At 52.1% G+C, this 15611-nt stretch overlaps 5 protein-coding genes across 5 annotated transcripts; 4 read left to right on the top strand and 1 right to left on the bottom strand.

The window, feature by feature from the left end:
• Positions 1–1160: 1160 nt before the first annotated feature.
• Positions 1161–3189, top strand: SEPMUDRAFT_78740 (uncharacterized protein). Its single transcript, XM_016910202.1, has 2 exons — positions 1161–1834; positions 1901–3189. The coding sequence occupies exons 1-2, from the start codon at positions 1476–1478 to the stop codon at positions 2820–2822; spliced, it is 1281 nt and encodes a 426-aa protein (XP_016766057.1). The 5' UTR covers positions 1161–1475; the 3' UTR covers positions 2823–3189.
• Positions 3190–3603: 414 nt separating this feature from the next.
• Positions 3604–4888, bottom strand: SEPMUDRAFT_146839 (uncharacterized protein). Its single transcript, XM_016903900.1, has one exon. It carries the CDS (start codon positions 4876–4878, stop codon positions 3796–3798), a length of 1083 nt encoding a protein of 360 aa, XP_016766056.1. The 5' UTR covers positions 4879–4888; the 3' UTR covers positions 3604–3795.
• A 183-nt stretch (positions 4889–5071) lies between these two features.
• SEPMUDRAFT_130586 (uncharacterized protein) lies at positions 5072–8999 on the top strand. Its single transcript, XM_016902364.1, has one exon. The coding sequence runs from the start codon at positions 5120–5122 to the stop codon at positions 8795–8797; it is 3678 nt and encodes a 1225-aa protein (XP_016766055.1). The 5' UTR covers positions 5072–5119; the 3' UTR covers positions 8798–8999.
• Positions 9000–9240: 241 nt separating this feature from the next.
• Positions 9241–10318, top strand: SEPMUDRAFT_146837 (ankyrin). The gene has a single exon (XM_016903899.1). It carries the CDS (start codon positions 9571–9573, stop codon positions 10048–10050), a length of 480 nt encoding a protein of 159 aa, XP_016766054.1. The 5' UTR covers positions 9241–9570; the 3' UTR covers positions 10051–10318.
• Positions 10319–11201: 883 nt separating this feature from the next.
• Positions 11202–15598, top strand: SEPMUDRAFT_146836 (Sulfate_transp-domain-containing protein). Its single transcript, XM_016903898.1, has 2 exons — positions 11202–12018; positions 12072–15598. Exons 1-2 carry the CDS (start codon positions 11748–11750, stop codon positions 15155–15157), a joined length of 3357 nt encoding a protein of 1118 aa, XP_016766053.1. The 5' UTR covers positions 11202–11747; the 3' UTR covers positions 15158–15598.
• Positions 15599–15611: the final 13 nt, after the last annotated feature.

Genomic DNA, 15611 nt, shown 5'->3' with positions numbered 1-15611 from the left:
AATCAGCTCAGTCAGCTTCATTCTCCAGTATGACCAATAGTCGGCAGCATACTCTGACCTGCCCTTGATTGGCTTTCGAATTGTTACAGAGCAAGTAAACGTCGCCTCAAGTAGCGCATCCGCAAGAACGCAACTCCTTTAAGATCTGCTGGCTGCCTGGCATTACTATCGCGTGCTAGAGCTCGGCTCGGTTGCGATACATCAGCAGCAATACCAGCTTTTCAGAGGCCTCTCTACCTCTACTAAACGTCTTCACCGGCTCTTGGATACGAAGTCCCGCCGCAGCGGCTTCTTCAGTTGGCCCTTAGTGATTGTAAACCAAGGTTATTCTAGATTGTGCTTATACTCGACTTCGGTCTTACATTCGACTTCGGTCTTACACTCGACTTAGGCCTTATACTCGTGGCAGCAGCCTACACTACCGCAGCCAGAACGGTTTTTTCGCTTCGTCGCTACCCTTGACCACGACAATCCACGTGAAGCAGTATAACTGGACTAAACGGACTTGCATCGCAGTAACGCGGGAGCCGAGTGCTGACAATCGGCATCGACCAGTCCAGCTCTAGCGAGAGCCATTCCATGTGTGAGTCTTCATCAACCTCAGTGCAGCATCGCGTGCGCACGGCATGTGACGAGAGCGAGAGCGAGAGAAGGTGGAAGGACTGGAGAGTTGAGCGTTCGAATATAGTGAAGCCTAAAACGAGGCCCACCACACAGCCATGGCAGCGCGTGGGCCGTCCACCAATCATCAGCGACGGGACCGGCCGCTCAGCCACGGGAGGACGAATTCGACCCAGCCAGACTTGCCAGAGCACCACCTTCATCAACACCTCCAGGCCACAACAGTAACACCGTCGCATACCTCCAAGGTCCATAATAAGCATATCACTCCCGCTCCCACTCTCACTCCCAATCCCAATCCCCATCCCCGCCGTGAGTCATGATCTCATTGTGATTGCGCTGCCTGTGCCGCCCAGCCCAGCACTAATCAGATAGTGCCAGCAGTGTCACGCGTCATCTGGCCAACAAATACCCGTCCCGCAAGTCTTGGGCTGATTCAGACTAGTGCTCCGCCTCACACGGACCTGACGGAAGCAAGTAGCGGAGGTACGGATAGCGGGAATTTGCCTGAGGACGGCAGCTGCCTCCACCAGACGACCACCACGAGTACTACTACTACTACTACTGCTACTGCCTCGCCCTGGAGTCCACAACAACCACCCTCGCAGCGACTACTACAACAACAGCAGCACCAACAGCAACAGCAACAGCAGCACCTCGCGTCTGTGCGCGCTCGCACTTTCTCTGAAATTCGGTGGTTGTCGCCACCGCGGAACGACGCGCGGAGTCACCAGGATCCTCCGTCTCTCGCTTTTTCACAGCCTCAGGCCGCGTCGACGTCGCCACTGCTAGGCCACCCTCACGTCCACACATACTACCACTTCGCGACCATTTCAACACCTCTGAGTCTGCACATGTCTCCCTACATGGCCGATCAGATGGCCGATAGCATGGAAACCATGCAGACGCCAGTGTCTCCCGTTAGCGCGCAAAGTTCGCCTCACGACACGACCATGGGCGATCAACAGCAGCAGATTACCAGGAAGCGATCGCATTCAGTCATGTCGCAACAGCATGCCACTACAGAACCTCATCCAGCACACAGCCGAGCGCCTTCAATACACTCTCAGACCGGCGTTGCAGAAGACTTCTCGCCCCGAGGCTCTCGCGCCTACAAGCGTGGCGATCCTCCCACGAACGACCAGGGCAAGTATATCTGCGATTATGGCGACGAGTGCTTTGGTCAGATCTTTGATCGAAAATGCGAATGGAGGTCAGTTCCCACGCACGCACGCTTTCGTCTTTTATTTTCCTGTTCAAAGCTGACCGGAATTCACAGCAAGCACATGGACAAGCACGATCGGCCCTACCGCTGTCCGCACCCCTCTTGCGCGAAGCTCCAAGGCTTTACGTATAGCGGAGGTCTCTTACGTCACGAGCGGGAAGTGCACGGCAAGCATGGAGGGCCCAAGTCGCAGTTGATGTGCCCATTCACAGATTGCAAACGCCATTCTGGAAAGGGTTTCACACGAAAGGAGAATCTCAACGAGCATCTTCGGCGCGTACATCAAGGCAAGGAAACCGTCTCACAACAAGATCCTTTACTCGAGCGAAACAGCGCTGAGGTTGCGCCTGGTGCTGATGGTGACGAGACCCAAATGAGCCATCTGTCCACCGGCGTAAAGCATGAGATGTCACAGCTTGCAACCGGTGTGAAGAGAAAACGCTCGATGCCACCTCAATCTCAAGACGAGTATGGTGCATCACATCTGGTCGAGACTTCGGAACAAGAACTCGCACGACTTCGTGCAGATAATGCGCTCCAAGCCGATCGTATCCGACAATTGGAAGCAACAGTAGCGATGAATGCCGAGGAGATGCAGCGCCTCAAAGAAACTATGAATCTTTGGGCACAGCAGACGGGCGGTCAAAATCATCACGTTCAGCACGAGCAGCAACAACAGCAACAACAACATCAACAACATCAACAACACCAAGAGCTTGATCACCAGCAACATGAAGAGCACCATCAACAACAAACAGAAGAACATCATCATCATGATCATCATCATCCATTTGCTCAGCACCAGCAAATTGTCGAACAACTGCTCGAATACGCACAGCCGCAAGATGCAGAACAGCAGCAGCATGAGGATCAAAAGTTTGCAGAACAGCTCGCCCAGCAGGCAGAACCGGTGGTTCAGCAGGAGAACACCTTGGCAGCTGAAGTCAAAGCGGCTTTCGCTGCACAAGAGGCCTAGTATGCGTCGAGTGCAGCGGGTCTGTCGTTGGGATGATGAGGGCTCTTGGGAGGTCTTGACGGCTCAAGACAAGCGTGCCATCCATCTCCCATATACGATGAAGGCTTTTCTCTGGCAGAGCGTGCGAATGGGCGTCGTCCCGTGTCCCACCCTACCCACCTACCTGAGTTTTTGGAAAAAAAAATATTGGTTGGAGGAAGCTCGATTCTTGCTGCCTGCCAGTGAGGCGCAGCAGTAGCAGCTAGCTGCTTGGTCTTCTTGTTCTTGGTTGTCTTCGCGTTTGGCGGCTTTTTGTTTTTACTTACCTAAGGTACTTTAGGTACCCACTCGCCGACCTCACAATATACCCCCCTTTTTTGAACTCCCCCAAATCAACGAATTGTTGGTTGGTTGATTAATTGATTGATAGTAAACCCAGTACCTTGGTACTCGTATTCCATTCTCTGTTGTTTTTTTTTTCTTCTTTCTTTCACGTGCAAATATCGTTCATGTACCTGGTAGGATCCCTGTATATATTTTTGTTGTTAAAAATACTTGAAAAGGGGGCGCATGCTGCTGCTTCCTCGGAAGGAGGAGGAGAGATAGGGAGGTAGGTATGGGAAGGAACTGATCAAACTTCCTTGCACTGTGGGACTGTGGGGTTTTCAACGTCTTAGGTAGGTAGGTAAGGTAGGTAGGTAGGTAGGTAGGTAGGTACATGTAGGTACCAAGCCCGAGCCCGAGCCCCAGAGGTGACGACGACGATGATGATGATGACGATGACGATGATGATGATAAGACAGGAGTTTTGGTCGCGAGAAAGATGCCTAATGTACTATAAGATAAGGGAAGGGATGAGAAGGAAAGGGGAGGAAAGGCAAGGTAAAGCAAGGTAGTTAGGTAATTAGGAAGATCTGAATGAGGTGAGTGAGTGAGTGAGTGAGTGAATGAGAGAAGAGAGGTCCATACATGCACGCAACTCGGCAGTAAAGAGCTAAAACGGTCGATACGTGTAGCTCTCCTGCTGTGCGGGCTTTTCCCAATGATGATAATCATCATCAGCGTCACAGATCTCGCCCACCATATCAGTCAAGCCTTCCAATCCATCTCGAATTTCCTGCTTACGCGCCTCTTCTGCTAGTCGCTCTTGCTCCTGCTCTTGTGCGAGCAACACCATCTCTCGATCAATGACTTTGTACATTTTTTCTGCCATGGCTCTGTTCTTGACTTTTTCGTCGTCGAGCCTTTTGCTGACTATTCGCAGCTCGGATGCAATCTCGCGTGTCCAACGAGGCTCGGGGGGCGTAAAAAAATTATTATTATTCCCTGCTTTGGCTACTGCGGCTGGAGCGTGTTCAGCACTTCCGCCTTCGATGCCACTTTGTTTGTACATGATATCGTCCCATTGATCTTCGAGACTCGCGACCTGTAGCTCGGCTTCTAAACGGTGTCGGAGATTGTGGCGTTTCTGTCGTTGCTCGATGCGCGAGTTGAGATAGCCTGTCAAGGCTGGTGATTGAGGCTTCTTGAAACGGAGCACGGGAATGACATTGGCGCTGAAGATCTTGGGAATTTGTCGTTTTCCCGTCCCCCCGAGCTGGTCATGGGGAATGGCACGTTCGAAGATCGAGGTGCGGCTGGGAGAGGTATCGCGTGGGGCGATTTCTGGTTGACAAAGCAGTGGATCACTCGGAGCAGTGCCTTCAGCGGCGACTGGCGGAGGAAAAGGCTCGTTGTAGTCGTCACTGACGGAGTTTCTGCTCTTGATTCTGCCCGCCGCGCTGTGGGGCGCCCGACAAACCAAGTCCAATATATACTGCTTGCTCTTCTTGTCACCCGCAACGGCAGCGTCCAGACGGTCCACGGCCTCGTAGCCGGCTTCGAACAATAGCTTGAGCTCGCGGTGGGAGGTGGTGTGTCGAAAGGAATCGAAGCGATGCCTGACCAGATGGAGCAGTTGGCGGCCGCGCTCGGCGGGAATGTCTAGCTGCGTACATTGCGAAACGAGGGCGCGGTATAGGGCGATGGCAGCCAGTCGGTGGGCGCCCGATCGGTGGGCAACAAGGAACTTGGGCATTCAATCATCTCGTGGTGCATACCTTGTCGATGTATAACACTTCTAGAGCTGGACAACCCTGCATCAGATATGGAGAAGTTCGTCCTTGATGACTAAGCGATGCTTTCGACGGGCTCCGACTAACATCTACAGTACCTACTAGATACAGCATGAATCCAGTATGTACCTACCCCTGAAACAACAGACTTCACTTACCATCGACATGCTGCGCTAGCGGCACCAGCGGCTTGTGGCAGACAGCATGGAAGCATACCCACCCGACTATGTCCAGCACAATTTGCCACTTGTCTTGGTGTCAGGCTTCGGGGAATTAGACAACGATGGCTCGCCTCCTGGCCGACAAGAATATGGTGCTCGTATATCAACGCAGTCCCCAGAATGCCTTTCCGACCAGGCAAAGCGTCTCCTTCAGGGTCTGAGGGCTTTAGACGGCACTGGATGTGCTTGGAACTCTACAGCCTTGCCAGGATCCACCGGGAGTGTCCGTTACCAGATCAAGACCGTTGGCAGGTCGTATACTCTACCTGCACGGAAGGCTGCTCCATTACCAAAGGTACCTGGATCAGAGTCTCCTCCTGTCGCTCGGAATGCTGAGCTTCATTCTCCATTGTCTCCGCTGTCGCCAGGCTCTCCCGTGTTTCCAGACGGCGTCTTTACACCGCTATGGCTACATAAACATCAGCACCAAGTCCCGTGCCTCTTTGTGGCTGTCTTTCAGATTCGAGCAAACGAGGCCTCGCAGGACGAGCGCCTGAGAGGAGATATCAACGCCATCAAACATGCCCTGACACGGTCAATGTTCAAGACACGTCTCGCTGTAATTCTCATCAGTGATCGTAGTATCCTTGATGCGCCTGATCTCGAAGATCGGATAGCAGTGATACGCAGAGCGGCGGGTCTCGATTCTAAAACAGGTCTTTTCTTTATGCCGCCAATGTCTGCAGAAGCGGAAATCACAATATTCGTGCAAGATATGATGCGATTGCTACAGCCATCTTGTATAGAGTACTACAGAGATCTGACGAAGCGTGCTCGACGGAAGAAGGCGAGGGGCGGGCCTCCTCCTCTTTCTGGTACTCCAGTTGGAGGTGCATCCCAAGCTACAACCCAGTCGGGATGGAATGTGCGCTATGAGGTCAAACAAGGCGTCTTTGCCGAGTTCAGACAGGAAATGGATGTGGCAGAGCGACATTTCTCTGCGGCTCTGGAGGAGCTCTTCACCACTGAAGGTGGTGTATTCGAGACGACTTCGAATTGGTCTCCACGATGGGACGAAGTGAGATTGCTGTCGGATGCAACTGCTCTACGTATATTGCGTTGTCAGCTTTGGAATGGCCAAACTACAAGGGCCGTGCAGTCGTGGGTAAACTACAAGAGCCGCGTGCGGGATCTGCTCGACAGACGTGGAAAGGGATCCGCAACCTATTGCTGGAACGCATGGGAGAGTCAATGGGCGAATATCATGTCGCAGCTCGTCCAGCTCGCAGACATAACTCCGCTGCGCAAGTCACATGACACCGGGAGCGATCAACCAGGGGTTCAAGTGTACGCGCAACCAGAAAAGGGAGCAGCAATAGGGGAACGACTGCCTGCATGGTATTCTCTCCATCATTCCGGTTATTGGCTTCGACTTTTCGCCAAAGGCATACGTGCTCGCTGGGAGAAGGCGTTGGCCATTCCAGAAGAAGATCGTGTGCCTCCAGGTCAGTCACCAGCGTCTTCGGTAGCTAATCGGTGGCAAACATACGACTCGTACCTCGTCCCAGATCCACATCAGGAAGCACCATTGTCAGGAGAAGGTGCCTACGATCATGTCACTGAGCTCGGAAGAGCTTGTATTCGAGCTGCGGAAGAGTTTGAAGCGCGCCAACAAGCTCGAATGAGTGAGCAAATCAAGCTGGAGCTGGCGGAGGACCTCATCGATGCTGGGAGTCGATCAGATGCTCTGCAACTGCTCACAGTGCTGTGGGAAGAATCCACGTGGCGAGCCGACGACTGGCACATACCGTTCAGGCGCTTGCTGCTCATGCTTTTAGGATGCGCACGGCACGACCAATCACCCCAGCTCTCATCCACGATACCTGCTGTGGTCTGGGAACTGCTTGCGATTGCGCATATCGATGCCCCAGATACGACTCTTGACCTGACCAACTGTTTGCATGATCGACAAGGGGAAGAGCCCATCTCCTTGACATTCACTGATAAAACCAGGCTCTGCCCATTCACCACTCATTTCGCATTTGGCACTCTGAGCAGCTATGTCGGCGAAGCACAAGAATGTCAGTTGACGTTGAAGCTCAATGCTCCGCCAACTACTAAGCCGCTCCAGATTTCATCTGTTGCAGTGAAGCTCGGCAACAAGCAGGTGATCATCCGCCACGACGGAGCAGAATCGGATGTTGCAATTGCAACGCCACTGCAGTCACTACAGTCAATGCGAGAGCTCGACGATGGCAGTTTGGAGTCATCAGCAGATCTACGATTCCGCCCACAGACTGCCAAAACGCTAGAGTTTGCCGTCATGCTACGAGAAGCTCGTGTATGTGATGTCGATGATGTTGTGATCCATGTCGAAACATCAAAGTTTGCCCTGCGACATAGATTGTCACAGGAAAGCATCTTGCCCACGAACCGATGGCGTATCGCAAAGGACGGCGTCATGGACACTTTCTTGCTTCCACATATGGACTCACGTTTCATGGCCATCCATCCTAAACCACCAAAAGTACAAATCGCGCTTCAAGACCCGCGAATACAGTACTTCACGGATGAGCATATCCGCCTCAGCATCAAACTATACAATGGAGAAGCCGAAGCTGTGACAGGCGCCATCACACCCCGGATCGAGAGCACCGATGATGATCAGGCGCTCGACCTCAAGTGGGCAGGTGACGAGCCACCATTTGACATCACAAAAACCGTCTCTAACCTCGCCGCCTCTGCGATTGTGATGGTAGAACTTTTCGTCTACGCGCCACCTGAGGCAACTACAGTAACATTGGCCTTGGATATGCAATACACGCTGGCATCAGATCCTGGTACTACATTAACGAAAACAACATCGATTGATCTAAAGATTGTGCCTGCTTTCGAAGCTAAGTTCACGTTCGCGCCTCGATTACATCTGGATCCTTGGCCGAGCTACTTCTCGGCGCCCTCTACCACAGAAGACGTTCTAGATGGCGTGAAACAATTGTGGCACCTTGGAGCTCAGTTATCTTCTCGTACAGATCAAGAAATCCTGGTGCGAAAAGTGGAACTCGCGGTTCATGAAGTGCAGGGAGGCGCGTTGTGTACCATCGGAAATGCGATTCAGGAGAAGGAAGAAGAAGAAACACTTTCTCTCGGTCCAGGAGAGAAAAAGGTGTCCGACTTCCAGCTGACAACACAGAAGTTCTCCCTCGACGACAGACGACCTACCCATCTCGACCTATCATTGATTGTGACGTGGTCGACGACCACAGGCTCCGCAGCCGAGGAGGCAGCAGAAACCATCATCGCAGCACCTCGTTTGACGATTCCAACGACCGAGCCCAGAGTATTGTGTACCATCTCGCAGAGGGAGAAGACGAAGAATGAAGAGTACCACATATTACAATACCATCTCGAAAACCCTTCGACCCACTTCCTCACTTTCGCTGTGACGATGGAGGCTAGTAATGAGTTTGGATTCAGTGGACATAAATACCGAACGATGAGTTTGGCTCCTCTGAGTCGACATCATGTCGAGTACCGATTGCTGCTACACGAGGAAGTCGAGGAGGGGCGTTGGATCAAGCCGAACTTGCAGGTTGTGGATTCTTATTACAATAAGAACTTGAGAGTGAATCCGGGAGGGCAAGGGGTTCAGTTGGGTAAGGAAGGGGAGATTATGGTGTGGGCAGGAGGAGTACCTAGTGGGGAAGAGGGACGGACGTAAGAGATGAGGGTGAGAGTGAACTGAAGGGCGACCGGCCAATGATGCAAAGGCAGCAGAGTGAAGCTGAACAAGGTGGAATATTTCCGCCAGTGGGCGGAATATCAATCCTCAAGTGAAGCAGTAAGGTCAGGTATATAACCAACGTGATAGTGGAGGTTATAGTAATTGATACCTGTATGCACATGCACATGCATATGCTATACCCACACGCTGCCGCTGCCCTGCTCCCCGAACCATGTTACCTCCTACCACTGGAAGCTACCTCGTAGTCTTGTGATAATCACATGTTCTGCAGATCCCCTCCCCTGTTTCCGCCGGTAGATGCCGCACGGCAAGCGCCGATCGAAATGGCGTCAGCGTCTGCGAGCGAATGGATGCAACGCGTGCTCCAGATTTTCAATACAAATCTCTACTGTAGTACCCAGCCAAAAAACGCGATGAACGAAGAACAGGCATCCAAATTTGCGCTACATGCGGCATGTCGCGAGGGTCAGAGTAAGCAAGCAGTCAGAAGAAGAGACTCAAGAAGGAGGTAAGGAAGGATGAAAGCGGGGCTATCTTTCTGACGACAATATGTCCATTTCTTTCTTTTAGCACGACAGGTGGAATTTCTCCTCGACAACGACCAGAAACTTGCCGCGAAACGCGACGATGATGACCGACTCCCTCTACACTGGGCTGCCTCTTACAACCGTCTTCCCATTGTAGAGATCCTGCTCGGTGTGAAGGGCTCCGACGTCGACGCACAGGATGGTATTGGATGGACAGCGTTGATGATGGCCGCCAGTCTGCGAGATGGCGAAGACATGGTGGAACTTTTGCTCAACAAAGGTGCGGATGCCGATATGAAGAACCACAACAACCAAACCGCGCTCTTCTTCGCAGCCTCCAAGAATAACTTGGACGTGGTCAAGAAACTCATCGCCCATAAAGCGAGTGCGCGAGTGAAAGATAAACGTGGACAAGTACCTCTCCACAGAGCTGCTGCCATCGGCAGTATCCCCATTGTGAAGCTGTTACTGCAACATCGCAGCCCGGTCGATGCTACGGATGTGGATGGCGCAACAGCCCTGCATCACGCCATTGCAGAGGGACATGGGCAAACGGCGGTGGAATTGTTAAAAGCAGGCGCCGACTCGTCCAAGAGGGATAGCACTGGTCAGTTGGCTCTGCAGCTTGCGCCGGATCAATCTATCCGGAATTTCGTACTGCGAATGGCGGAAGAGGAAGGTATCGAGCTTACGAAGTCGTGATGAGAGCACTGCTGTGCCCTGCCCTACCTTGAAGATCGCGGTGTGAGACTCGGCAGGGAAAAAAATGTGATGCAAATGCATGTAGGGAACCTGCATCAAAGGTTACTACCTCCCTACCTGACCTTACCTACTCATGATTCCTGGGTGTACAAGCGGGTCTACCAATTTTGGAGATTCCGCGCGGAACCATGCTTTACTTTTTCTGATGTTCATCCAGTAACTTCGTACCTCTATGCGGGAGAAAGAGTAAGATAGCTCCCATTTTCTTAATGCCTCACATCGGCACATAGGTGTACATAGGTACATATATGCCTCAAAACTACATGTACCTACCTACCTTACCTACCTTACTCGCTGATCGTCCCTCTTTGCAGCTCAAGAGAAACTACAATGTACCCCTACCTTAGGTAACTTCGGATCTAGCTAGGTTTCTAGGGTGCCATTTGGTGAGGAGGCTGTCCGGTCATTCTTCCGCGATTGAACCCAACCCCAGCTTTTGGGTATCCCCCCAGTATGAGAGGTATTGATGAACCATGTAGCCAGCCAGCTACCTCCTAGCTTATTAGTGGTGCTGCAAGTCATGTGAGACAGTCAGTCCATTGACAGGTTCCGAGCAGGAAAATATGCCGCTCGCTACCCGTGTCGTGCGTTCGGCATGCGATGGGTGATGCACCAGACAGAAAGAAAGAGGAAGAAAAAAATCTTTTATTGATTGTTGTGGGGTGGGTGGCAAGAAAGTACATATGCCATGCCCGTAAATGCAGGTTCTACTCTTGGCTTGCCCGGGAACGGTCGGTCCATCCTCATCCAAGCCTTTGGTATATGAGCCAAGCTTGCCGCAATTGCCTAGAATTGACTACCTCCTACCTCCTAAGGGTATGACAGGTATGGTAGAAATCTAGAGCTCGAGCAGTTGTACCTTTTTTAGGGACTTATTCCTATATGCAGTCAGTACCTCCACCTCCTAGTAAATGCAACTTATGCATCCTGAAAGAATTTTTTTTCAGTGCTGAGTGGGCCCAATGCTGTAGTTCCTCTGTACTGTGCCACATGCAGCATTATTGTTATCAATACCTGAATCCTGATCATCATCATCCATCATCATCATCGTCATGTTGTCTACCTGTACAGACAGGCCTTTGCAGCCTCATGTCTCTTCACGTGCGAGAAAGTTCCCTATACCACTGGCTTCTCGGCTGTCTTGCCGTCGGTCGCTGCTCAGGTTCTAGGTTGTAGAACTAAGGTTTCTACCAGGTCCTCTCTTCGGTAGCAAAAAGGCTATTCCCTAGTTCGGTTCCAGCTTGCAACTATACATGTTACAACTCCTCCTCGTGCTTGCGTGCTCCTTGCACCGCGTCAAACCTGCATACTAATAACAACATCATAATCAGCATCACCTTGTCAATACCTGATTCTGGCCAGTCGGAAGTCGGGACAGGCACACTCCTCACTCATCTCACCAATGTGCTAGACCTGGAGCTAGAGCTCGAGCGAGACGCGTCGCCGCAAAAATTCGCTACCTCCCACCCGACTGCCTGTCACTGCCGACTGGACTGGCGGGTGAGATTCTTTCTTCACTTCCACTTCTTGCCTGTTGTGGCACACAGAGACCCAGGTGCCTACCTTACCTTCCCCGGCTAGAAGTACCTACTCGACTCTCACTGGCAGGGCAGGCACGACCGTCTCACTCTGCCGTCATGTCCTCTCTTCACCTGCTCAAGAAGCGGAGAATGTCTTCACAACAACAACAACAACAACAACAACACCTCCACCACCACCTCCACCACCAAGAAGACGCCACGCGCAATGCCAATGGAGACGCCGACGACTCCTCTGCCCTCGACAACACTTCCTCTGCTCCCGCTACCAAGTCTCGGCCCCGCACTTTCTCGACCACATCGTCCATACATGGTAACAGCTTGCCGAGTAGATCACATATCCTGACCCAAAATCATGGCCCTCATCAAGGTACGCCAATCTTTTCGCTTTCCTTGGCTTCGGATCGAGCTCACGATAAGCAGATGTGCACTATTCGTCTGCCGGCGTCCGCGAACAGACTGCAGAACTCTCGTCGTCCTTTCTGAGCGATTCTGACATGGCAAAGCATTTTCACGGCCGTGAACACGAGAACAGCATACAAGACCAATCACGCCGTTCGTCCGTGCATGATCGCGTTCACGGACCTATCCATGAGCAGTCCGAGCCCGTAACACCAGAGGAGACTTCTAAGCATCGGGCCTCAGACTTCCGAGGATTAGCCAACGGTGACGCCTTCCTGATATATAACGAGGATGGATCACTATCGTCTCCCGGCACTAAGCCTCATCGGCGACCGAGCCGCATCCCAGAAGTTGTGATAAACGATGAGGACGAGGATGACATGCGCGTTGGGGAGCGCGCGCCACTTCTCCCACGCGAAAGGCTGCCCTCAAGCCGGAAGCAGCAGTATGGATCTGCTGGAGAGCTCGAGGGCCAGCCGACCGATCAGAAGAGCAGCAGCAGTATAGCCATGTGGGATCGACTGGGCCATCACTGTCCATCCTTCCATGCTGCTGCCACGCGTGGGGCGAGGATAATGTCAAATCCGAAATCCTGGAACCCTCGAATGATATATCAGACTGTGCTCGTCCGACCTGCCAGAACTCTACCAGCTGTTTTCTTGGGACTGTTGCTGAACCTGCTTGATGCGTTGTCATATGGGATCATCCTTTTCCCGCTTGGCGAGGAGACCTTCTCCCAGATGGGCGCTGACGGTGTGTCCATGTTCTACGTCAGCTGCATTGTATCACAGCTGGTATACTCTACCGGGAGTATCTTTCGAGGCGGTGTTGGCTCCGAAATGATTGAAGTTGTTCCATTCTTCCACAAGATGACGTATATGATCATAGCGCAGATGGGAACGGAGAACCCAGATGCCCTCCGAGCGACTGTCATCACTTCATATGCCATGAGCTCAATCCTCACTGGTATGGTCTTTTTTGGGCTGGGTGCGGCAAGACTTGGAAGCTTGGTTTCGTTCTTCCCGCACTCCATTCTGGTCGGCTGCATCGGAGGCGTGGGCATTTTTTTGATCCTGACCGGGCTCGAAGTCTCCGTTCGACTGGATTCCAATCTGGCATTCACAAAGGAAGTCTTCTTCAAGCTCATCGCGCCGATGAGTATTGCCCAGTGGCTACCGCCTCTCGCATTAGCGGTGCTCTTGCTGGTCATCAAGCGATACTACGACAGGCCGTTCTTGGTGCCAGCCTACTACATCGCCATCACTGTCCTCTTCTATATTATTACGATCGCCGTTCCTTCGCTCAATATGGAGATCCTTCGTGAGGCGGGATGGGTCTTTGCAAGCCCGGCTGCGGACAAGACTTTTTACAACTTCTACAGCTACTACCGATTCGGCATCGTAGATTGGAAAGCTGTCGCCATGACGATCCCTTCGCAGTTTGCATTAACGTTCTTTGGCATTCTGCATGTGCCCATCAATATTCCCAACTTGGCCATGAAGATGCAAGAAGACAATGTGAGTATCAGCCACGAACTGATCATGCATGGTATTTCGAATACTCTCTCGGGATGCGTCGGCAGCATTCAGAACTATCTGGTGTACGTCAACAGCGTGCTCTTCGTGGATACTGGAGGCGACTCACGACTTGCTGGATATATGCTCGCAGCAGCAACTGCAGTCCTCTGGGTCATCGGTCCCGCTGTGATTGGCTACGTACCTGTCCTGGTAGTCGGGACTCTCATCTATTACCTGGGTATCGACCTGGCCAAGGAGGCTCTCTGGGACACCCGCGGACGTCTGGGTTTGTTGGAATACCTCACCATCTTCGTCATTGCCTTCGTGATGGGTCTATACGACTTTGTTGTCGGAGTTGCGATCGGAATTGGCCTGGCATGTCTAGTTTACGTGGTGCAGACTTCTCGCAAGTCAGTCATTCGTGCCGAGTTCTCGGGAGAGATTGCAGAGTCCACCGTCCGCCGTCATCCAAGACAACGAGCATACCTGCATCGCGTTGGCCCGCAGATCCGTATCGTCAAAATCGCGGGCTACCTCTTCTTCGGCAGTATAGTAAACGTCGAGAAACGGGTACGTGCCACCATTGAGGCAGAGACGTTTGCTCAGACACCGATCCGCTACCTGATCCTGGATTTCTCGCATGTCACCGGCATCGACTTCTCGGCAGCCGAAGCATTTGGCCGAATGCATCGTATCCTCAGACGCAGAGATGTTGAGATGGTCATTGCAGGTGTCAATCTCGAAGATGATGTAGGCCGCAGTCTACAAATGGACGGGCTCTTCGAAGAGAGCGACGAAACGCCACCACCAAAAGTATTTGAAACCCTCAACGGCGCTCTCGAATCATGCGAAAATGCTCTCCTCATCACGTTGACAGAGAAGCAATCTCAAGGACTGACAGCCGGCGGGGAGTCCCCACCAATGCGAATTCAGAATATCCCTTCCAAGGACAACAACAACAACTGCAGCAGCAGCGCCGACAACGATAACTCCAAGCCAGACAACACCTCCCACAATCTCTCGAAACTAGACTCGCTCATCGGCTCTCCGCGCCTCTCCGCGCGCCACGAAGCTGCAGCGGCAACCATGTCCGAAAACAACCACACGGTTCAACAACACGCCAAATGGTCCAACCTCAAACAACCCCTACCCCTCATCCTGCAAGCCTTCCAAGATCTCACCACTCGCACCGAAGACTTCTGGTTCCGCGCGCTCCCCTTCTTCACGCCCATGCACTTCTCCCAAGGTCAGCTCCTCTACTCCAAGGGCGACCCCCCGGACGGCTTCTACATCCTCCAATCTGGACTCCTTCGAGCAGAATACACCCTCGAACAAGGCCACTACCACGAATCCATTGTCGCAGGGACGACATGCGGGGAACTTCCCTTTTTCAGTGAAACCAAGAGGACATGCTCGGTGTACGCGGAAAGGGAAAGTGTGGCGTGGTTGTTGACACCAGAGAAATGGGAAGAATTACAAAAGAGAGATGATTTGAAGGATCTGGCACGGGAGTTCTTGAAGGTGGGGTTGAAGTTGAGTGCCGAGAGGATGAATGCTATTACCAGTTATGTGTTGATTACGGCTTCATGAGGGAGGGGATGGGATGGCAATCAGGATGAAGATGAACATGAAGATGAGGATGAGGATGAGGCCAATGAAGAAAGAATGGAAGGACAGACTGGTCCAAAAGAGTTCCTTCGATCTTCTGCTTGGACAGGTATAGGGCATTTCAGAGCCAGGCAGGGCAGGGCAGTCGGAAGGAAAAGTCCTGTATAAGTGTGACTGTTGTCGCTTACTCCGCTGCTGCCGATGCTGCCGCTGTTGTCGTGGCTGCTATTTTCGTCATCATTGTCATGGGTACTGTCAGTAAAAACAGCGAGGCGTTGTAGGCAGCATAGCATGCTTTTGTATTTTGTATTTTGTTTTTCTTCCTTTGTTTTCAGACTGATAAGAGTAGTTGTAGTACTATTAGTAGTAGTAGCAGTAGTATAGTATCATTGTAGCATTTTGCTATAATATATATACACCGTCAAAAAAGACTACC

This window comes from Sphaerulina musiva, assembly GCF_000320565.1.
Source record: "Sphaerulina musiva SO2202 unplaced genomic scaffold SEPMUscaffold_1, whole genome shotgun sequence".
NCBI classification, from domain to species: Eukaryota; Fungi; Ascomycota; class Dothideomycetes; order Mycosphaerellales; family Mycosphaerellaceae; genus Sphaerulina; species Sphaerulina musiva.
This window is presented reverse-complemented; position numbering and strand designations above follow the sequence as displayed.